Source organism: Odocoileus virginianus, chromosome 2 (genome assembly GCF_023699985.2).
Source record: "Odocoileus virginianus isolate 20LAN1187 ecotype Illinois chromosome 2, Ovbor_1.2, whole genome shotgun sequence".
Classification (NCBI taxonomy): domain Eukaryota; kingdom Metazoa; phylum Chordata; class Mammalia; order Artiodactyla; family Cervidae; genus Odocoileus; species Odocoileus virginianus.
Genome location: NC_069675.1, coordinates 88,916,577 through 88,941,691, shown reverse-complemented (window position 1 = coordinate 88,941,691; position 25,115 = coordinate 88,916,577). Strand labels below are relative to the sequence as shown.

Below are 25,115 nucleotides of genomic sequence, written 5' to 3'. Positions count from 1 at the left end.
CCCCAAATTGAAGGAGGATGTCAAAAGTGTTGGGTTTCCCCTACTGTTGGAATATTTACATCACTGACAAATGGATGTCAGAAGTGCCTCCAAGTGGGCTTCCTTTGGAGCTGCCTGTGTGGATTCTTGTCTCAGCCAAATGGAAAGCTAAAATATGAGACCTTTATGCACACACACACACACACACACACACACACCCCCTACCTGTATCTTCTGTGTGAAGTAAGTCAAGATGTGGGGTTTTTTACACAAAGGCACTCACACAGCATCACAGACAAACACTTGCCAAATGGATTTTTATTTTTCTCTAACTTGGGCTTCCCAGGAACCACAGTGGCACACAGGAGACCCAGGTTCAATCCCTGGGTTGGAAAAATCCCCTAAAGTAGGAAATAGCAACCCACTCCAGTATTCTTGCCTGGAAAATTCCATGGACTAGAAGACCCTGGTGGGCTACAGTCCATGGGGTCGCAAAACAGTCAAAAATAACTTTGCACATACATACACACACATGCTCAAACTATTAATAGGTGAATACAGTCAGGATGTGAGTCAGCTTCAAATCTATGCAAAACTCACAAACAAAACACACATGTGCAATACAGCTACACACAAACTCTCAAGCATCCTATACCACAGACATTGCAGACCAAGAAGTCACACATATTCAAATCATGAGTCATGCACAAGGCCTTACATTCAGCACACAGCAATGAATGGAAGTAAAAGGAGCACACACTGATAGGAAATTTCCAGCTTTTCTGGAAATCTAATTACACATAACACATAGTCATACAACACAACACACACAGATACACACAATGTCTCTCATGGTCACACATGCACACATTTACACACAGACACACATGTACGACTATGGAGATTTCTGGGCTTCTTCTGAGCTATAACAGTGCTATGAATTCAGATACCTTCTGCTTCTTTCTGTTACCTGAATCTTCACTTTCTGCTCAAAAGACCCAGCATCCAAAGAAAAAGAGCAAATCTTGGTGGTCCGAGGACCTTTACAGACTCATGTCTGTTCAGCAGCCTCAAAACAACAGGCAAGAAGGTCTCCTTTGGCTCATCAGAAAGAAACCCTAGAGGGAAACAGCCACCAATCCCTGACTAGAGAAGCAGTTAACTGGGGGCTAATTGCCCAGCTTCCTCCTGGCACCCAGGTGGGGAGTATGTTTAGGGTCCAGAGGGACTGAGCTATACCTGGGGCCCCAGGAGATATTGTCCCTAAAGTCAGTGGTACCCTGGGCTTCTGGTCAAATCTCTGGGTGGGAAGTGGAAGTTCCCCTATTGCCCACAGCTTCTGCGCTGTGAGTTCAGGTTCTCTGTACAGAGATTGTAAGGAACTCAGCAAGCTTCTGCAGGCTCCCCAACACTTACATAGGTTTCCACTAAAACACAAAGACCCTTAAAATGTACAGGGCTTTTTGATAGCAGCCATTCTGACCAGCATGAGATAGTACCTCATTGTGGTTTTAATTTGCATTTCTCTGAAAATGAGTGATGTTGAGCATAAATGCTGGAAAGCGTGCAGAGAAAAGGGAGCTCTCTTACACTGTTGGTGGGAATGCAAACTAGTACAGCCACTATAGAGAACAGCGTGGAGATTTCTTAAAAAACTGGAAATAGAATTGTCATATGATCCAGCAATCCCACTCCTGGGCATACACACTGAGGAAAACAGAATTGAAATAGACACGTGTACCCCAGTGTTCATCGCAGCAGTGTTTACAATAGCTAGGACATGGAAGCAACCTAGATGTCTATTGGCAGACGAATGGATAAGAAATCTTTGGTACATATACATAATGGAATATTAAAAAGAATGCATTTGAATCAGTTCAAATGAGGTGCATGAAACTGGAGCCTATTACAGAGTCAGTAAGTCAGAAAGAAAAACACGAATACAGTATATTAATGCATATATATGGAATTTAGAAAGATGGCAACAATGAAAGACAGCAAAAAAGACACAGATGTAAAGAACAGACTTTGGACTCTGTGGGAGAAGGCGAGGGAGGGATGACTTGAGAGAATAGCATTGAAACACATATATTACCATATGTGAAATAGATCGCCAGTCCAGGTTCGATGCATAAAACAGGCTACTCAGGGCTGGTGCACTGGGATGACCCTGAGAGATGGGATGGGGAAGGAGGTGGGAGGCAGGTTCAGGATGGGGGACACATGTACATCCATGGTTGATTCATGTCAATGTATGGCAAAAACCACTACAATATTGTAAAGTGATTAGCCTCCAATTAAAATAAATGAATTATTTTTTTTTTAAATGTACAGGGCTCCCTTTTCCTCAGGAGTAGGGAGATTGAAGTAGGGCTTCTCTTGTAGCTCAGCTGGTAAAGAATTCACCTGAATTGTGGGAGAGTGGGGTTCGATACCTGTGTTGGGAAGATCCCCTGGAGAAGGGAGAGGTTACACTCCCGTATTCTGGCCTGGAAAATTTCATGGACTGTATGATCCATGGGGTTGCAAAGAGTTGGACATGACTGAGTGAATTTCACATTCACTTTCACTGAATCTATAACTCTGGAAAAAAGACTCAGGGTTCTCCCTCTAGTAAGAGAGCACACCTGAGCAAGTTATCAAAGAGTTCAGAATCAGCTTCTTAAACTTGGAAACAATGATCATATTCTTCATGTGAGTTTGAAGGATGCTTACGTGAGCACATAATGAAAGTTTAACAAATGGTAAGGTTTGTTGTCAGTGTCTTTGTATCACTAAGGATCGGCTATGGCTCGCAATAGACAATTCTGATTAGTAATTGTTGAATGAATTCATCTGTTCATTTATTCATTCATTCATTCACTTAAATAATCATTAAGACTCTCTTTAGAGTAAACACTGATTTATGCTCTGAAGACAAAACAGCAAATAATATCAACAGAAATAAATCCTTTCTGTGGAACACATACTGAAGTGGGAGGGGTGTAGAAAAAAATTATTAATGCAAAACGAATGGCAGGTAAATGGTGAAAAGTGCTGGGGTCTGATAAAAATCAGGCAAGGAGCTAGGGAGAATCAAGAAGCTCAGAAAATACCTAATGTCACAAGATAACTTTTTCTCAGAAACCCAAACGTTTATCCAATCAAGTGGCTCCAGGTCTGTAAACTGGTTTGCACTACTTTACGCCCATAAGATTGGCTAAAATGGAAAGAACCACTGATACAAAATGTTGAAGCTATGACACAACTGGAACTCATTTACACTGGTCAGTTTGGAAATTTACTTAAAAGTTAAATATATACCAAAAAAGATAACTAATAAGGAACTACTGCATAATACAGGGAACTCTATTCAATACTCTGTGATGAGCTATATGGGAAAAGAATCTAAAAAAAAAAGAGTGGATATATGCATATGTATAACTGATTCACTTTGCTGAACAGCAACTAACACAACTTTGGACATAAACTATATTCCAACAATATTTTAAAAATAGAAGTAGTGTAAAGGGGAAAAAGTTCAACATGTACTACCTGGCATGATTAGATATTTGTCCAGAGAAAATGAATGTATATATCTATACATAGACTGACACAAGAATGTTCATAACAGCTTTATTTAATAGCCAGAAACTGGAAACAGCCCACATACCCATCAAAAAAAAATCTGTGGTATGTCCATACAATAGAATACTACTCACCAATTTTTAAAAATGAACTACTGATGCACAGTACAACACGAATGAACCTCAAAATGCTTGTGCTGAGTGAAAGCAGGCAGCAAGAAAAGAACACACACTGTAATAAACTTAAATAACTTCTTAAATAAACTTGTAGAAGATGCAAACTAACCCGTGCAACAGAAACAGATTAGTGTTTTCCCTGGGGACAGATGGGAAGAGCAAAGAGAGAGCAGACATTAGGAAAATTCATGATCATGATGGCTTATACAAATGTCAAAACTAGGCAAATAGTGTACTTTAGATATACAAAGTTTATTGCATGTCATTTATAACCCTCCAAATCCAGGTGTTTTTAAAGAAACAATAACAAAATCAAGTATGACCATGTTTTTCCTCTACTGAATTCCTTTCAATGGGTTCCCAAATCCTCAGAATGAAAACCAGAAAGTCTACTAGAATGGTTAATTTATGTGTCAACTTGGCTAGGCTGCAGGACCCAGATATTTGGTCAAACACAACCCTATATGTTTCCATGAAGGTATTTTTGGATGAGATTAACATTGCAATCTGGACTCTGATTAAAGCAGATTGTCCCCCATAATGGAGGTGGGCCCTATTCAATCAGTTGAAAGAAGTGTTAATCACTCAGCTGTGTCTGACTCTGTGCGACCTATGGATTGTAGTCCACCAGGCTCCTCTGTCCATGGAATTCTCCAGGCAAGAGTACTGGAGTGGGTTGCCATTTCTTTCTCCAGGGGATCTTCCTGACCCAGGAATTGAACCCAAATCTCCCACATTGCAGGCAGACTCTTTACTGACTGAGCCACTAGAAAAAGATTCCCCTAAAGAAGAGGCACGTTTGTCCCCAGACTACCTTCAGACTCAAACTGCAACTTGTCCATGGGTTCCAGGCTGCCAACCCACACTGCCAAATTTGGACTTGCTAGTATCTGCAATTACACAAGCCAATTCCAATGAGTCTCTCTCTCTCTCTCACACACACACACACAGAGACACACACATGCACACATCCCATTTGTTCTATTTCTCTAGAGAACCTTGACTAATACACCTGCTATGACCTTAAGTACCCTACAGATCTGGTTCTCTGATATCTCTAAACTTACCACCTGCCATCCCTCCCCTACTCGTCCCTGTCCAGCTATAGAGGCCCTTCAGTGTCCTTGAAACAGCCAGGCACCATCTCACCTCAGAGCATTTCTAGGTGCTAATTTCTATGCTTCAAATACTTTTGCCCAGATACCTCCATGACTCACTTCCCTGTCCTCACTAACAACTTTGGATGTTATCCCTTCAGTGAACTCTACCTGGACCACATGAAATCAAATTATGAGTCTCACCCCTAACACTCTTGAACCCACTTTTTGTGAAAGTTGGGCTTCGCTGGTGGCTCAGACCGTGAAAGAATCTGCCTGCACTGTGGGAGACCTGGGTTTTATCCCTGGATTGGGAAGATCCTCTGGAGAAGGGACCGGCTGCCCACTCTAGCATCCTGGCTTGGAGAATTCCATGGACAGAGGAGCCTGGCAGGCTATGGTCCATGGAGTTGCAAAGAGTCAGACCTCACCCCTAGCACTCTTGATCCCCCTTTTTAAGTCTCCTTTATTCATAGAAGTTTTTACCTACCAACAAACCTAGAATTTATTTGTATCAGACAAAACCCATCTTCCGTAGAGCTTACATTCCAGTAAAGTAACAATGACAAAAAATAAGTAAAGCTAATGGTGTGTTGGAAGGTTCAAAACTACTATGGGAAAAAAAAAAAGGAGCATAATGAGCAGGATGGGGAGTGCTGAAATGTAAACTCTACAAGGGGATCAATTTTTTTTAACTTGTATTACTAGAATGTAGAAAATTGCCTGACCCATAGTAGTCATGCAGTAAATATTTTTGTGTACATAAACTGTGAGTTCATGCATTTAGTTTTATCCTAACAAACGTGTGATATCTGGGTAAAAGACAACACTTACTTTCCCATGCTAAAAGTAATCAGACAGCAGAAGCCTGTTCTCAACACAAAAATCCAATTTAGAGGGGAAAAATTGTAGTCTTCCTAGGATGGAGAAATTTGGTAATCAGTTTGACTACTCTGTGGTCTGCTACTGTCACAGGTGCAATCAAATTAGAGTCTATTTCAGTTTTAGCAAACCATCAAAAGTACTTTATTAGCTAGATTCTGCATTGAGAAGCTAGCATTCTGGACTTCATTAAAACTAAAAATTAGGAACTTAACTGAATATTTGTGCCTGGGAAACAATTGACAAGAAAGAAGAAATAAGGGACTGGTTTGTGTCTCATTTATTTCAGCATATAGAAACTCAAGTTATAATGAAAAGTTATATCACCTATTACTAAGGAGGGTTCTTTAACTTATAAAAAGAATATTCCCTAAAACTTAATCTGACTCTACTTGAGATTCCAAAATGCTCATTTCATCATAGAAAGTGAAGTGCTGTAACGCGTTGGAGAATTCTGACCATCCACCACTTGAGGATCAGAAACCCAGTGTTTGAGAAGGAACATGTGTGCAAGTTTGCTAAGTGGCTTCAGTCTGACTCTTTGTGACCCTATGGACTGTAGCCCACCAGGCTCCTTTGTCCATGGGATTCTCCAGGCAAGAATACTGGAGTGGGTTGCATGGTCTACTCCAGAGGATCTTCCTGACCCAGGGATCTAACCCTCACCTCCTGCATTGGCAGGCAGTTTCTTTACCTCTAAAGCCACCAGGGAAGCCCATGAAGGTACAGCTTGGTCCAAAATACAACCATATTTCACATCTCTAATCTTGGCCTAAATTTAAAACAAACCTGGCTTCATCATTAAAAAGGAAGCGTAAAATGCTACTGTCATGATTACCTTTTGAGAGAGGTGGTTGATGTGTGTTGTTGTCTTAGCAAGTCTTTCTCTCTTCAGGAAGATAAAACAATAGGGCAGCATACTCATGAAACCTTCCTGGTGGTCGAGTGATTAAGAATTTGCCTTGCAAGCAGGGGGCACAGGGTTGACTTCCAGTTGGGAAACTAAGATCCTACATGCCATGGAGCAGCTAAGCCTATGTGTGGCAATTTCTGAGCCCCTGGGCCACAACCAGAGAGTCTGTGTGCTGCAAAGAGAGATCCCACATGATGCAACAAAGATCCTGTGTGCTGCAGCTAAGACACAGCCAAATAAATAAATACTAAAAACCAAAACAAAACCAAAAACACATAGCACAATGTATTCAGAATGATCAATCACATGTCTCACTAATACGGCGTTTGGTGCTTTGAAGACCACAAGTTGCACGTGTGTTGCGGGGCAACGGAAGAATGAATGGAAAACAGATATGACTAAAATAAAAGGAATTGGCCCAGTGACATAGTGACCATTTAAAGAATTCAATGTATGACAAAAACCACTGCAATGCTGTAAAGTAATTAGCCTCCAACTAATTAAAAAAAAAAAGTTAAAAAAAAAATAAAGAATAACTGGGCTGGTAACTAGCCTCCAACTAATAAAAATAAATGGAAAAAAAAAAAGAATAACTGGGAAGAAGCTAGAGACATGTGCGGTCAACACGCAACTTTTTAAGAGGGTGTTTCTGACAAAGTCAGTGGGTTTAAATAAGAACATAGTTAGGTGATTCTCACTTGATGAGAAGGTTATTCCTTCTGAAAAGAACTCCCAGAGCCAATTTCATGTCTCTGTTCCTTAGGCTGTAGATGAAGGGGTTCAGCATGGGGGTCACCACTGTGTACATCACTGAAGCAATCATGTCTTTGTCATTGGACTTGCCTGATGAGGTGGAAAAGTACAGTGCCATAATGGTTCCATAGAATAGAGACACCACAGAGAGGTGGGAGCCACAGGTTGACAGGGCTTTGCAGATCCCCTTGGAAGAAGGGACCCTCAGGATGGAGACCCCAATGAGGCCATAAGAGACCAGAATGCCACTCAGTGGAAGAATGACAACTGCAGTCCCTACAGTGAATATGAGCAGCTCATTGAGAGAGGTGTCTGAGCAGGAGAGCTTGAGCAGGGCAGCAAGGTCACAGAAGAAATGTGGGATGATGTTCTCCGCACAGAAGGACAGCTGAGCCAGGAGGATGGTGTGGGACAGGGCACCGACACAAGAGAGGAGCCAGGATCCAGCCAGCAGAAACATACACAGCCCCCTGCTCATGATGGTGGTGTAGTGGAGAGGGTGACAGATGGCCACGTACCTGTCATAAGCCATCACTACAAGAAGAAGGTTATCAGTGCAGCCAAAAAATAGGAAAAAATACATCTGTGCTATGCACCCTGCATAGGGGATGGATTGATCCTGGGTTTGCATGTTTATCAGCATCTTAGGGACAGTGACAGATGAAAAGGAAACATCAGTGAGGGCCAAGTGGCTGAGGAAGAAGTACATGGGGGTGTGGAGGCGAGGGTCCAGCCTGATGAGCAGGATGATGAGCAGGTTGCCCAGCACTGTGGTCAGGTACATGCCCAGGAACAGGACAAAGAACACACCCTGTGGCTCTGGCCGGATGGGGAGCCCCAGGAGGAGGAACTCGGACATGTGGCTCTGGTTCTCAGGCCTCATGCTCTTCTTATCTCTGCTGGGGATGAACAGAATGGGAAAGGTCAGGAACTTAGACATATTGAACATGGCAATTACCATATGGTTACATACTGTCTTCCAGTAGCTGTGTCATTGTACAGACAAATCTCACTGCATTTCACTCAGACATTGATGCCTCATCCAGTGTGGTGAGAACAATGAAAATGTGATCTGTCTGAACACTGACACAGTCCCTTGGAGACACCAATAACACACTAATGAATGAACATCAATAAGACTCTTCAATGGAAATCATAACACCTCATTCTTTTTTAAACTTAGTGGAGACACTACTATAGACATTAGAGGGAGAGTAATAAATAAGATACAGTCCCTTCCATGACTTTACAACCAGCCTGCTTACGTGCTTGTGTCTGTCTTGTGCACGCACAAACAAAAACACACACTCACACAGATACCACTTAAAGCATTATTGTAAAAGTAATACACCATGTACAAAATAAGCGTTCAACCCATAAACTCACCTCTTATCATTAGAATGACATAGAAAGAAAAAAATGGAGGGAGGGAGAGAGGAAGGGAGAAAGGAAGTAATGAAACATTATGTCAGTTCCTCAAAAAATTAAGCATAGAATTACTATATGATTCAGAAATTTCAGGACTTCCCTGGTGGCTCAACGGTAAAGTATCTGCCTGCAATGCAGAAGACTCAGGTTCAATCCCTGGGTTGGGAAGATTCCCTGGAGAAGGGAATGGCAACCCACTCTAATATTCTTGCCTGTAGAATTCCATGGACAGAGGAGCCTGGTAGGCTATATATAGTCCATGGGGTCACAAAAGAGCTCAGTTCAGTTTAGTTCAGTCACTCAGTCATGTCCGACTCCTCGTGACCCCATGAACCACAGCAAAATAGAGTGAGATTTGTCTGTATATTGACACAGCCGCTGGGAGAAAATGGTAATGTATGGTAATTGCTATGCTCAGTATGTCTAAGTTCCTGACATTTCCTACTTTCATCCATCACCAACTTCCGGAGTCCACCCAAACCTATGTCCATAGAGTCAGTGATGCCATCCAACCATCTCATCCTCTGTCATCCCCTTCTCCTCCTGCCCCCAATCCCTCCCAGCATCAGGGTCTTTTCCAATGAGTCAGCTCTTTGCATCAGGTGGCCGAAGTATTGGAGTTTCAGCTTCAACATTAGTCCTTCCAATGAACACCCAGAACTGATCTCCTTTAGGATGGACTGGTTGGATCTCCTTACAGTCCAAGGGACTCTCAAGAGTCTTCTCCAACACCACAGTTCAAAAGCATCAATTCTTCAGCACTCAGCCTTCTTTATAGCCCAACTCTCACATCCATACATGACCACTGGAGAAACCATAGCCTTGACTAGATGGACCTTTGTTGGCAAAATGATGTCTCTGCTTTTAAATATGCTGTCTAGGTTGGTCATAACTGTCCTTCCAAGGAGTAAGCATCTATTAATTTCATGGCTGCAATCACCATCTGCAGTGAATTTGGAACCCAGAAAAATTAAGTCAGCCACTGTTTCCCCATCTATCTGCCATGAAGTGATGGGACTGGATGCCATGATCTTCGGTGGACATGACTAAGTGACTAACACCTCAGAAATTTCATTTCTGATAATATGTCCCAAAGAACTGAAAGCAGGGGCTTAAAAGGTATTTGTATAGCCATGTTTGAAGTGAAGTGAAGTGAAAGTCGCTCAGTTGTGTCTGAATCTTTGTGAACCCAATGGGCTGTAGTCCATGGAATTCTCCAGGCCAGAATAGTGGAATGTGCAGCCTCTCCCTTCTCCAGAGGATCTTCCCAACCCAGGGATTGAACCCAGGTCTCCCATATTGTAGGTGGATTCTTTACCAGCTGAGCACCAAGGGAAGCCCATGTTTAAAGCAATATTATTCACAATAGCAAAAAAATGAAAAGAATCTGTATCTACTGACAAATGAATGGATAAACAAAATGTGGTCTCTACATGCAATGGAATATTACTCAACCTTAAAAAGGAAAGAAATCCTGACATGTGCTACAACATCAATAAATCTTGAGGACATTCAGTTCAGTTCAGTTCAGTCACTCAGTCGTGTCTGACTCTTTGAGACCCTATGAATCGCAGCATGCCAGGCCTCCCTCTCCATCACCAACTCCCACCGTTTACTCAAACTCATGTCCATCGAGTTGGTGATTCCATCCAGCCGTCTCATCCTCTGTCATCCCCTTCTCCTCTCAGCATCAGAGTCTTTTCCAATGAGTCAACTCTTCACATGAGGTGGCCAAAATATTGGAATTTCAATTTCAACTTCAGTCCTTCCAATGAACACCCAGGACTGATTTCCTTTAGGATGGACTGGTTGTATTGCCTTGCAGTCCAAGGGACTCTCAAGAGTTTTTTCCAACACCATAGTTCAAAAGCATCAATTTTTCGGCACTCAGCTTTCTCTACAGTCCAACTCTCACATCCATACATAACCACTGGAAAAACCATAGCCTTGACTAGATGGACCTTTGTTGGCAAAGTAATGTCTCTGCTTTTTAATATGCTGTCTAGGTTTGTCATAACTTTCCTTCCAAGGAGTAAGCATCTTTTAATTTCATGGCTGCAATCAACATCTGCAGTGATTTTGGAGCCCAAAGCAATAAAGTCTGACACTGTTTCCACTGTTTCCCCATCTATTTGCCATGAAGTGATGGGACCAGATGCCATGATCTTAGTTTTCTGAATGTTGAGCTTTAAGCCAACTTTTTCACTCTCCTCTTCCACTTTCATCAAGAGGCTCTTTAGTTCTTTTTCATTTTCTGCCATAAGGGTGGTGTCATCTGCATATCTGAGGTTATCGATATTTCTCCCAGAATCTTGATTCCAGCTTGTGCTTCATCCAGCCCAGCATTTCTCATGGTGTACTCTGCATATAAATTAAATAAGCAGGGTGACAATATACAGCCTTGATGTACTCCTTTTCCTATTTGGAACCAGTCTGTTGTTCCATGTCCAGTTCTAACTGTTGCTTCCTGACCTGAATACAGGTTTCTCAAGAGGCAGGTCAGGTGGTCTGGTATTCCCATCTCTTTCAGAATTTTCCACAGTTTATTGTGATCCACACAGTCAAAGGCTTTGACATAGTCAATAAAGAAGAAATACATGTTTTTTCTAGAACTCTCTTGCTTTTTCGATGATCCAGCAGATGTTGGCAATTTGAACTCTGGTTCCTCTGCCTTTTCTAAAACCAGCTTGAACATCTGGAAGTTCATGGTTCATGTATTGAGGACATTATGCTAAGTAAAATCAGCCAGTCACAAATATGTAATTACTGCATGATTCCACTTAAATGAGATTCCTAGAATGGTGAAATTCCTAGAGACAAAAAATAGAATGGTGGTTGCTGGGCCTTGCATGGGGGGATGAAAATGAGGAATTATTATTCAGTAGATGTAGAATTTCATTTTGGGAAGATAAAAGTGTTCTGTAGTGGATGGTGGTGCAACAATATGAACATACTTAATGCCACAGAACTGTACACTTAAATATCATTGAAATGGTGATACTTATGTCATATATATTTTAGCACAATAAAAATTTGTTAATTTAGAAATATGTCACAAGGGTTAATAAGCATTGACTAAAAAGAAGCAGTCAAAAGGAGAGTGACCCAAAAACTATATAACGCAATCCATTACTTAGGCAAAATGAATGACCAAGATCCCAGATCAGAAACTAAATATAACAAAGACATGAGAAGACCATCAAGCAAGATCAAGAAGCTTCCTGAAAATGTGTGTTGACTTCTGGAGTCTCCCTCTCACATCCAGGGCCCAGACTATGGTCCCTAAAGATGAGCACATCCATAGCACTTGACTCGCTACACTTAAAAAAATTTGGAATACATATTAGTATCTGCCTTCCGAAATCTGCCTGACAATATAGATGATAAGATGCAGGAAATGCCAGTTTGATTCATGGGTAGGGAAGATTCCCTGGAGGAGAAAAGGGCAACCCACTCCAGTACTTTTGTCAGGAGAATCCCATGGACATAGGAGCCTGGCTGGCTACAGTCCATAGTGTCAGAAAGCTTGGACGTGACTTGAGTGGCCAAGCATGACACACATAATTGTCTTCATGTACGCCACTGTCTCTCTCTTCCCTTCTCCAGTGTTTTAAAATGGCTGAGTGACAGCCACTAAAAAGAATTCATTTGAATCAGTTCTAATGAGGTGGATGAAACTGTAGCCCATTCTACAGAGTGAAGTAAGCCAGAAAGATAAAGACCAATACAGTATACTAACGCATATATGTGGAATTTAGAAAGACGGTAATGATAACCCTATATGCAAAACAGAAAAAGAGACACAGATGTACAGAACAGACTTTTGGACTCTGTGGGAGAAGGCGAGGGTGGGATGTTTAGAGAGAACAGCATCGAAACATGTATATTATCAAGGGATCAGCCAGCCCAGGTTTGATGTATGAAGACAAGTGCTCAGGCCTGGTGCACTGGGAAGATCCAGAGGGATCGGGTGGAGAGGGAGGTGGGAGGGGGATCGGGATAGGGAATACATATAAATCTGAGAGAGTAACAGGCAGGAAGGTCAGGGGTCTCCAAACGGAGGAAATAGGCTGCAAGTGCCAGATATTTTTATCTTTCTTAAGCGGCAGGAGGAAACAAACCAGCGATATTTTTTCCTTCTCTATACAAAACGGGGTTTCTCTTAAAATGCTGTTGTTGCCATGACACCTGGTTTCACCTGAAGCTAACTATTCTCAAACCTTGAGTTAACCAATACATTTCTTTTTCTTATGGAAATGTTTGTTTTAAGATATGTTAATTTATCCCAGTCTCTGTAAGTTCCGACAAATGACCTAACCTACTTACTCAGATATTGTTCCCCTAATCTATGTAAATGAAACTATTTGTTGGTAATCTGCCCTTCTACAAGATTCAAGTCAATCGTTTTATGGCTGGGGATGAATTATCTGGTGCCATTCTAAATTCTAAGACACTCCTTTCTTCTCATTAACAGACTCTGAGTGATTATATAACTTACAGCTAAAGACTAGGAGGTGGGGCACTCTTTCTGCCCCCTTCTGATGCCTATGTCAGAAGCTTTCTCAATCTCCTTTATACTTTAATGAAACTTTATTACACAAGAGCTCTGAGCGATCCAGCCTCGTCTCTGGCCCCGGATTGAATTCGTCTCCTCCGGAGGCCAAGAATCCCGGCGTCTTATTAGTTCAGCAACAACCTTTCAAATCCACAGCTGATTCATGTCAATGTATGGCAAAAACCACAATACTGTAAAGTAATTAGCCTCCAACTAATTAAAATAAATGGAAAAAAAAAGAGTTACCAGACATTCTTCAAATATACTATTGTAATGATACTGAATAATATAAATAAATAAATAAATAAAATGGCTGAGTGAGTTCTGAGCATGCTCACAAAGTGAGTGACATGAGAACTTGCCCAGCGTTGTGGTCAGAGAGTCAAGACATTACAGATGCTGTAGGACCAAAAAGTTGTATCAGAATTCACAATCATCAGGTTAACTAGACAGGGTTCCAGAATTGACTCCACCACGTCCTCCAAAGTAGAAATATGGAAATAATTAAATGTCGATGAAAAAAAAGCCCTGGAGAACTTCGGTAACCTTCAAGCCACCAGGACAAATTGCTACCAACTTGGCATATAGAAGACTTTGTATAGAGCTGCCTGTTTATGTATAGAGCTGAGACAAGAGAAGAGTCAGACTGCGAGGTTCTCTCCCCAGGCCAAATGCATACACTTGTTTCTAAGTCCCTCACTTAGCTCACGCCACTCTACACTCATTCAAAGAGAGGAGAATTAGATTGTGAATGTGTTGTACAGAAAACAGACACATAGAGTGGTAGAGAAACAAAACCCAAGGTGCTTCTTTTTGACCCTTTCTGACTTATCATATAGTAAAGTGAAGAGGTTTTTATGGACTCCGACCAACTTACACACAGCTTTAAAATTAAATACTTTGTCTTTATACAACTTATATATCATGCAAACAAAAACCCTTCTACACTGTTGGTGCAGATGTAAATGGTGCAGTTGCTTTGGAAAACAGTATGGAGTTTCCCCCAAAACATTAAAAACAGAATTACCATACGATCCAGTGATCCCACTTCTACCCAGAAGTGGGTATACATCAGAAAGAATAGAAATGGGTATAGAAGTGGGTATATATCAGAAACAATAGAAATCATCTACTCCCATGTGTATTGCAGTACTATTCACAATAGTTAAGTTATGGAAACAATTCAAATGTCTATTGTCAGATGAATGGGTAAAGAAAATATGGCATATATACATACAATGAAATATTATTTTGCCTTTAAAAAAGGAAATTCCGACATTTGTGACAGTGGGGATACACCAGGAGGATATTATGCTAAGTTAAATAAACCAGTTCATTAAGGAAACATATTGCATGATTTCAGTTTAAGAAATTCACAGAAGCAGAGAATGAATGAAGATTATCAAGGGCTGGAGAGGAGGGGAAAATGTAGTATATTATTCAATCGATATAAAGTTTCAATTATGCAAGAAGAATTAATTCTAGACACCTACTATACAGCATATTGCCTAGAGTCAAAAATTCTATATTGTGCACTTAAAATTCATTAAAAATTCTTAAAAATTCATTTCTTACCACAAAAAAGGGACAAAAGGAAATTTTTAGAGTAGATAGATATGTTGATGACTTGATTGTGGTGATGGTTTTACATGTGTGTACATATGTCCAAACTCCTCAAACTGTGTACATTAGATATGTACAGTTTTATATAACAATCACACAGCAAAAGCTGTTTTAAAAAAATATGCCAAGACCACATCCAGTCACCCAGACAGTTCATAAACAATACACCCACACAGAGAAACTCCACTACACACAGTGAATCACCTATAGTCAAACTCAACACACAAATAACACACACATACCAATACAAGCCAATACCCATGCATTGCAAGGGAATTCCAGCCCTCCATGGTCTGTTATCAGCCCATTATAGGACGTTCTACAGTGATGGAAATATTCTACATCTGCTTGGTTCAATACAATAGTACTAACCTCATGTGAAATATTTCATGGGAAATAGATGTGGAAACAGTGTCAGACTTTATTGCTTTGGACTCCAAAATGACTGCAGATGGTGATTGCAGCCATGAAGTTAAAAGACGCTTACTCCTTGGAAGGAAAGTTATGACCAACCTAGATAGCATATTAAAAAGCAGAGACATTACTTTGCCAACAAAGGTCCGTCTAGTCAAGGCTATTGTTTCTCCAGTGGTCATGTATGGATGTGAGAGTTGGACTGTGAAGAAAGCTGAGTGCCAAAAAATTGATGCTTTTGAACTGTGGTGTTGGAGAAGACTCTTGAGAGTCCCTTGGACTGCAAGGAGATCCAACCAGTCCATCCTAAAGGAGATCAGTCCTGGATGTTCATTGGAAGGACTGATGTTAAGCTGAAACTCCAATATTTTGGCCACCTCATGTGAAGAGTTGACTCGTTGGAAAAGACCCTGATACTGGGAGGGATTGGGGCAGGAGGAGAAGGGGATGACAGAGGATGAGATGGCTGGATGGCATCACTGACTCGATGGACATGAGTTTGAGTAAACTGCGGGAGTTGGTGATGGACAGGGAGGCCTGGCGTGCTGCGATTCATGGGGTCTCAAAGAGTCGGAAACAACTGAGCGACTGAACTGAACTAAACTGGCTGAACCACATGTGACTACTAAAGACTTGAAATATAACTAGTGCAAGTAAGAAAGCAAATTATTAATTTTAGGTAATTTTAATTCATTTTAAATTTATGGCCACTTGTGTGGCTGGTAGCACCATTTAGTCAGTGTGCGAACCAAAACACTTTTTCTCTCTCTTTCTCCTAGTCCTCACACCAATGCACATTTCTAGGAAAAGAGATGGTTCCCCACCTTGCTCAGATCGATGTTGATGTTTGCTTGTCCAGGCTGCTACTTAAACACCCATCTCTTATACCTCCATGATCTAAGGATCTTTAGCACCTTCCATGCCTGATTACAAGAGCTAGAACTATGAGCAGGAAGATTCATTTCTACCAATAGGACCAAGGCCCCAGGTAACTCAGCCCCAAGCTTCGGGTTAGAGAAAAAAGCAACTAAGCTAATTGGCCAATTTTTGCCTTCCTCTTGAGATAAATCTTTGCAGAGGGCAAAGGGCTGAGCCACAGGAGTCCTGGGAGAAGATGTCCCTAATGTCACCGACATGTTAGCCATCCCTCTGCCTGGTCAGGAGGAGGAGGAGAAGAGGTGAATGCCCTTGACCTTTGAAGAACCCAGCAATGGATTCTGCCTCCCCATATATCATAGCAAGGTCCAGACTGAGCAGTATTAACCCTTGAGAGTCCCACACCACTGACATCGAACTGTATTAGAGCACTCGTTTCACTGTCACTATTTATTCCATCCATATAGAACCACAAAAGACCCACAGAAGCCAGAACAACCTTGATGAAAATGAACTAGGATCTAATAAACTAATACCCATAGGCAACAGGTCAGGAGTGGAACAGAAAGAATGTGGGATGGGAACCAGTATTGATATGGAATATAACATTTGAGCTTGTTTAGACATATTAAAATCCACGAGCTCATGTTGATACATACCCAATGCAAGCTTGACACCATAGAGTTCTTTCCAGCCTCTGCTTTTCCATGTACATGGCATCTTTCCCCAACTGATGAATTACTCCCTTTTCCAGAATAGGTCTATTTATTTGCTAAATCTTTGAATACAAGTAATTTCAGAATCTTGAACTCAAACCACTGTTAATGACAAACTAACTTCAGCTCAAACACTTTCTTAATGTTTTCTTTACTGTGAGAGCAATTTACATACAAAATTCAGTGTTTGATAATTAATTAGTTTATTTTCCCCTTTAGTCTGATTATGGTATTAATTTGAAATATAGTTAAGCTATTTTTTGTTTTATTCTACTTTGCTTTATTCTCCATTATCTTCTATTTATTTTTTAGTAGGTAAAAGATAACACAGTCAAATTATAAAAACAAATATACTCATCTCCTCATCTTTTCCTATCCTATTCCCACCCACCTCCTGTAGGTAAACAGTCCCATTAGTTTCTGATTTATTGTTTGTGTGCTTCTTGCTCAGTGAGAAGTTACATGTATATATTGGGTTGGCCAAGAAGTTCATTCAGATTTTCCATACCATTTTATGGAAAAACCCAAACAAATACTTTGGCCAACCCAGTATTAGATTCCCGTCATTTTTACACAAGAAGTAGCATTCTATAGATGCTCTTTCACACATTTCTTTTTTCCATTTAATAATATAGCTTTGAAATCCCTCCACATTGATTCATAATTTTTGTCATTATTTTTTCATACCTGCAAAGTACTCAATTGCAATGATGTTCCACAGAGTTTCCTTTGAAGCCCTAGAATAGGAGAATAGTGATAAATATACCAAATGCCATCGAACTGTATACTTCAAATGGTTAAAATGGTACATTTCATGTTGCATCATTATACTACAATGGGCTTTCCGGGTGGCTCAGTGGCAAAGAATCCACCTGCAAATAATTGCAGGACACAGGAAATGCAAGTTCTATATCTGGGTTGGGAAGATGCCCTGGAGAAAGAAATGGCAACCCATTTCAGTATTCTTGCCTGGGAAATCCCATGGACAGAGGAGTCTGGCAAGCTGCAGTCCACGGGGTTGAAAAGAGTTGGATACAACTGAATGACTGAGCACACACACATATTATACTACAATAAAAAAATGTTTAAGGAAAAAGCAAGACATAATTTCTACATAAAGCACAGAAGAAGAATTGTAAAATAATAATATATGATTATTATTATTCAATAGGGAGGGAGGTGAAATAACAAAATAAATGTTTAATTAATCAAAAAAGAGTAAGAGAAGAGAAGATAAATGTGAAATCAGATATCTTAATTAGAAAACTTGTAGATATACGGAGACTTCCCTGGCAGTCCAGTGGTTAGGACTCTGTGCTCCCAATGTGGGTAGCATGGGTTCATTCCCTGGTTGGGGAACTAGAATCCTACATACCACAAGATTCAGCCAAAAAAAAAAAAACCCCAAAAAACAAGCAAAACAGAAACAAGAAGAAAACATATAGAAATAATGGACAATATAAATTCAAATACATTCTATCATTTTTTATTGGATGTTGAGATAAATTCTCCAGAAATACAATGATTGTCAATCCACATAAAAAGAGCAAAACCTCTGCTAGTGCCTATTCTAAACTTTGTTTCCTAGTGCTTGTATTAGTAAAATTTTCTCTTAAAAAAAGTAACTTAATATATATATATCCTTTCTTCCTTTTAGTCCCATCTACCACTGGATTAATCTTTCTAATTACTTCTTAAACTCTACATTTTTTCCCCAAAATGTTTAATGTCATTCTCTTCTTAAAAATCTTTTGTGACCTATATCCTTTTATTTATATCCTTTAACTACTCAATGTTCTGTTCAAAATGTGCTTGATGCCCTGATTTCTCATATCTTTGTTCACACCCATTTTCCTCTGGCTTTTCTTTGTTTTGAGGTCTAGTAGAATATTTGTAGCAAGCTCCATATACAACTGCAACAGATATAAAGGAAGAGGATTATTCTGAATTGAATTTGTGGAGAAAAATCTTTTCACAGAGTAATACAAATAGATATTAGAATGCTTATCAGTTCTACTCAGTAAATAAATATTTCACTTCTATAAAAAAAAAAAAAAGCAAAACCCAACTTTACACTCCTAGCAACTGACACTTTACAGATAAAGCCATAAAAAAGTTTCAAGCAAAGTGGTGGAAAAAATACCATATAAACAACACTAACCAAAAGAAAGCTGGGAGTGGTTTAGTCACTAAGTCACGTCTGACTCTTGCGACACCTTGGACTGTAGCCAGCCAGGCTCCTCTGTCCACGGGATTCTCTAGGCAAGAGTACTTGAGTGGCTGCCATTTCTTTCTCCAGAGGATCTTCCTGACCCAGGAATCAAACCTGGGTCTCTTGCATTGCAGGCAGATTCTTTACTGACTGAGCTATGTGAGAAACCCCAAAAGAAAGCTAGTATATCTTACTAACATCAGAAGTAAATGAGATATTATGTTAGGAGCCATTACTAAAGAGAAATGTCTCTTAACTATAAATGCAGTGGTATTCCATTAAGTGAATAAAAATGGCTCTCTACTGTAGGAGAGACTTGCTTTGTAGTATTTGCTAATTTCCATAGTGTTCCATTTATTTCAGTTCAGTCCAACTCCTTGTGAACCATGGACTGCCTCACACTAGGATTCCCTGTCCTAAAACAACTCCCAGAACTTGCTCAAAAGGGTAATTCTCCCCAATTATGATTGATTTCAATCCACTAGCATGCTTTCATTGAACATGGATTTGGAATAAGGCATCCCCAATCACCTTGAAGCCAATGCATCCGATTTCAGCACACTTTACATAAAAGAATCAGTACACCAGGAGCAAATCATGATGCTAAATCTGTGTGTCCTCAACAACATAGTATACAAATGTTTTGCATAATATTTTTCACATATTTTATGAGATAATGAAAAAACAGAAAAAAACAAATTTAAGAATATAAAAGAAAAAAAAAGAATATAAAAGAGTCCAAGTAACAAACTGGACCTTGTTGGAATATTAACAACACTACAACATGACAACTGGTCCTATCACTTCAAGGCAAATGGGGGGGAAATGGAAATATTGACAAACTTTCTTTTCTTGGGCTCCAAAATCACTGCAGACAGTGACTGTAGCCATGAAGTTAAAATGTACTTTCTCCTTGGAAGAAAAGCTGTATCAAAACTAGACAGCATATTAAAAAGCAGATATATCACTTTGGTGACAAAGGTCCATATAGTCAAAGGTACAGTTTTTCCAGTAGTCACATATGGATGTGAGAGTTGGACTGTGAAGAGTGCTGAAGAACTGATATTTTTTAACTGTGGTGCTAAAGAAGACTCTTGAGAGTACCTTGGACAGCAAGGATATCAAACCAGTCAATCCTAAAGGAAATCAACCCTGAATATTCACTGGAAGGACTGATGCTGAAGCTCCAATACTTTGGCCACCTGATGCAAAGATCCAACTCATTGGTAAAGACTCCGGTGCTGGGAAAGATTGAGGAGTAGAAGGGGACAACAGAGGATGAGATGCTAGAATGGCATCACCGACTCAATGGACATGAGTTTGAGCAAACTCTGGGAGATAGAGAAGGACAGGGAAGCCTGGCATGCTGGTGTTCATGGGGTTGCAAAGACTGGACATGACTGAATGAGTAAACAACAACATGAAAGCAGAATGCATATTCATTTGAAGTTACATGGAGTTGCCAACCATAGAATAATTTTAGAAGATATATGTCACTGTGCTCAAGACTGTAAACAGAGGATTTAGTGATTCTCATCTGAAGAAGTTACCCCTAAAGACAAATATTTCTAGGGCTTGTTTTATATCTTTGTTTCTGAGGCTATAAATAAAGGGGTTCAGCATGGGAGTAACCACTGTATATATGACTGAAGCAATTATGTCTTTGTCATTGGAGTCCCATAATGAGGAGAAAAAGTAAGCACCAGCAAGTGTCCCATAGTATAAAGATACCACAAAGAGGTGGGAGCCACAGGTGGAGAAGGCTTTAAAGAGTCTCTTAGTGGAGGGGACCCTCAGGACGATGGTCCCTATACGAACATAGGAGCCCAAGATGATACTCAGAGGCATGATGAACAGCATTCCTCCTTCGGTAAAGATGACCAGCTCGTTGATGGAAATGTCTGAGCAGCTCGTCTTCAGGAGGGCAGAGAGGTCACAGAAGAAGTTGGGGATGGTATTTTCAGCACAGAAGGAGAGTTGGATCAAGAGGAGGGTGTGCAACAGGGCGTGGATACAGCAGAAGAACCAGGACACAGCTACCAGTGAGATACACAGCTCCTGCCTCATGACAGCGGTGTAGTGAAGTGGCTGACATATGGCCACGTACCTGTCATAGGCCATCACTGCGAGAAGGAAGTTGTCAAGACAGCCAAAAAGTATGAAAAAATACATCTGGGAAATGCATCCCACATAGGGGATGGATTGTTGCTGAGTCTGCATGTTCATCAGCATCTTTGGAACTGTGGTAGTGGAAAGGGAAATGTCAGAGAAGGCCAAGTGGCTGAGGAAGAAGTACATGGAGGTGTGGAGGCGAGCATCCAGCCTGATGAGCAGGACGATGAGCAGGTTGCCCAGCACTGTGGTCAGGTACACGCCCAGGAATAGGGCGAAGAACATGTCCTGTTGCTCGGCCCTGATGGGAAGCCCCAGGAGGATGAACTCGGACATGCTGCTCTGATTTTCCTTCCTCATGCTGCACTCATGTCTGCTGGGGATGCAGGAGAGGGGGAAATATCAGAAGCTTTGATGTTGAGATTATGACTGCCACACTACGGTCTCTCTGGCTTCCCTGGTGGCTCAGAAAGTAAAGAGTCTGCCTGCAATGCGAGAGACCCAACTTCAGTCTCTGGGTTGGAAAGATACCCTGGAGAAGGAAATGGCAATCCACTCCAGTACTCTTGCCTGGAAAACCCCATGGATGGAGGAGCCTGGCAGACTACAGTCCATGGCGTTGCAAAGAGTCAGACACAACTGAGAGACTAACACACACACACTAAGGTCCCTAACTTATTCATAGAGAAGAAGAATTTTCTCCTAAATTTCTTTCATCACCTAATGTCAGAGCAAGTGACAAATCCTCAATGCTCAACAGATTAATTTGGATGGAGACCAGAGTAAATTCATTCTTTAGTTTTCTTTTTAATTAACCATGTTTCTGGCACTAAGCTTTTGACTAGAAAGTGAAAATTGCTCAGTCGAATCTGACTTTTTGTGGCCCCAAGGACTATACAGTTCATGGAATGCTCCAGGCCAGAATACTGGAGTGGGTAGCTGTTGCCTTCTCCAGGTGATCTTTCCAACCCAGAGATCGAACCCAGGTCTCCCACATTGCAGGTGGATTCTTTATCAGCTGAGTCAGGATACAGGAATAAACAGGATGCACAGGGCCTCTTCTGTCTGGATACTAAACGTCTAAGGAACACCTGCCAAAGGACTGACTTACGCTATGGACCTGAAGCCAGATTCCTCATGCTGCGATCCTGGCCATGCTGCTTTCTAGCTGTGTGACTTGGGATGCTAGTAGAGGCTCGTAGCCTCTTGTTGTGCCTCTGTAATGCTGAGATACCAATATCACACATCACACATTCATAGAGCTAATCAGAGGGTTATAATTCAATGCACATTAATTAGTTCATTAATTATCTAAGAGCAGAATCCTGCATAAAATGCATACAAAATTTTATCGATTACTTTTATGACAGGATAAGTATCCAAAAACCCAGTATCAAATTCAGGGACTTAATAAAACAGTGTTATGATCAGCACAAGGACCAAGAAACTGGCCTAAAATTTGCATCTGAGTTCTCACACTCTTAAGGTGAACTTCTGAGTTTGGATCCTATTAGTGGGATAAATTCCCTGGGGGAACATATCTTTGTTGTTGTTCAGCCACTCCGTCATATCCGACTCTTTGCAACCCCATGGACTGCAGTACACAAGGCTTCCCTGTCCTTCACTATCTCCCAGAGTTTGCTCAAACTCATGTCCATTGAGTCGATGATGCTCTCCAAATATCGCATCATCTGTCGCCTGCTTCTCCTCCTGCCTTCAATCTTTTCCAGCATCAGAGTCTTTTCCAATTAATTGATCTTTTCATCAGGTGGCCAAAATACTGGAGCTTCAGCTTCAGTATCAGTCTTTCCAATGAATATTCAGGGTTGATTTCCTTTAGGATTGACTGGTTTGATCTCCTTGCTGTCCGAGGGACTCTCAAGAGTCTTCTTCGGCACCACAGTCCAAAAATTCAATTCTTTGGCACTCAGGCTTCTTTATGGGTCAACTCTTACATCCATACATGACTACTGGAAAAATGATAGCTTTGACTATACAAACCTTTGTCAGCAAAGTGATGCCTCTCCTTTTAATACATTGTCTACGTTTGTCACAGTTTTCTTCCAATAAGCAAGTGTTTTTTTAAATTTAGTGGCTGCAGTCACTGTCTGCAGAAAATAAAGTCATCACTGTTTCCATTGTTTCCCCATCTGTTTGCCATGAAGTGATGGGACCAGACGCCATGATCTTTGTTTTTTTAATGCTGAGTTTTAAGCCAGATTTTTCACTATCCTCTTTCACTTTCATCAAGAGGCTCTTTTGTTCCTTTTTGCTTTCTGCCATTATGGTGGTGTCATCTGCCTATCTGTGGTTATTGATCTTTCTCCTGGCAATCTTGATTCCAGCTTGTACTTCATCCAGCCTGGCATTTCACATGATGTATTCTGTATAAGAGTTAAATAAGAAGAGTGACAATATACAGCCTTGACATACTCCTTTCCCAATTTGGAACCAGTCTGTTGTTCCATGTCCAGTTCTAACTGTTGCTTCTTGACCTGCATATAGGTTTCTCAGGAGGCAGGTAATATGGTCTGGTGTTCCCATCTCTCTTAAAATTTTCCATAGCTTGTTGTGATTCACACAGTCAAAGGCTTAAGTGTAGTCAGCGAAGTAGCAGTAGATATTTTAGTGGAATTATCTTGCTTTTTCTATGATCCAGCAGATGTTGGCAATTTGATCTCTGGTTCCTCTGCCTTTTCTAAATCCAAATGAATATTTGTAAGCTCTTGGTTCATGTACTGTTGAAGCCTAGCTTGGAGGATTTTGAGCATGACCTTGCAAACATATGAAATGAGTGCATCTGTGAGGTAGTTTGAATATTACTTGGCATTATCCTTCTTTGGGATTGGCATGAAAACTGGCCTTTTCCAGTGCCTTGACCACTGCTGAGTTATGAAAATTTGTTCACATACTGAGTGCAGCACTTTAACAGCATCATATTTTAGGGTTTGAAATGTCTCATCCAGGATTCATCATCTCTGCTAGCTTTGTTCAGAGTAATACTTCCTAAACCCTGCTCGACTTCAACTCCAGGATGTCTGGCTCTAGGTGAGTGATCACACCATCATGGTTACCTGGGTCATTGAGACATTTTTTTGTACAGTTCTTCTGTGTATTCTTTCCATCTCTTCTTAATATCTTCTGCTTCTGTTTGGTCCATACTGTTTCTGTTATTTATTGAGCACATCTTTGCCTGAAATGTTCCCTTTGTGTCATTAATTGTCTTGTTTATCTTCTTGTCAAGAAATAAACCATCCTTCTGTACATGTATCTCCAAACATTTCTGGTGCTTCATGTTGACTTGGATCTGGGTGTTCATAGGTGGGAAGACACCTGAGATCTGGGATCTGAGAGCTAGGAGATACTGAAGGATTGGAAGGGTATATCGGAATTTAGTAGCCTAATTGGCCACTCATTATTTCCCAATATTGATCTTCATACTAGATAATTATTGACATATAATGAACACTATGTCAGACTAATACATTTTTTTGATAATAGCTTCACTAATTTTTTTCAACAGTCCTAAGAGGTAGGTGTTATTAACCTTCATTTTCAACATACTCAGAAGGAGTAGGAAGCTGGCTTCTTCATACAGTAGCCTCTATAGTCACAATCATCTCTTGTATTTTTTAAAAATTTATTGCAATGTCTATTCCTATGACTCTACTATTTCTCTGACTCTCTTTAGTTAGAGAAAATAGTCAGGACCTTAAGATGTGTTATTTCAAGATCTGATGGAATCTTCTATTCAGATAACTGTCAACACTCATATTCCTGCTGTCCTTCAGTCTATAAATGGCTTTTATTTG

The 25,115-nt window shown here is 40.6% G+C and overlaps 2 protein-coding genes across 2 annotated transcripts; both read right to left on the bottom strand.

Moving 5' to 3' along the window:
• Nucleotides 1–7,308: 7,308 nt before the first annotated feature.
• On the bottom strand, nucleotides 7,309–8,250 carry LOC139037286 (olfactory receptor 1J4-like). The gene has a single exon (XM_070473732.1). The coding sequence runs from the start codon at nucleotides 8,248–8,250 to the stop codon at nucleotides 7,309–7,311; it is 942 nt and encodes a 313-aa protein (XP_070329833.1).
• A 12,474-nt stretch (nucleotides 8,251–20,724) lies between these two features.
• On the bottom strand, nucleotides 20,725–21,663 carry LOC110146685 (olfactory receptor 1J4-like). Its single transcript, XM_020907621.2, has one exon. The coding sequence runs from the start codon at nucleotides 21,661–21,663 to the stop codon at nucleotides 20,725–20,727; it is 939 nt and encodes a 312-aa protein (XP_020763280.2).
• Between the last annotated feature and the right edge of the window lie 3,452 nt (nucleotides 21,664–25,115).

Bases quoted from the DNA above. Each gene is read 5' to 3' on its own strand.
- LOC139037286 (XM_070473732.1), bottom strand. From the start codon at position 8,250: ATGAGGCCTGAGAACCAGAGCCACATGTCCGAGTTCCTCCTCCTGGGG.
- LOC110146685 (XM_020907621.2), bottom strand. From the start codon at position 21,663: ATGAGGAAGGAAAATCAGAGCAGCATGTCCGAGTTCATCCTCCTGGGG.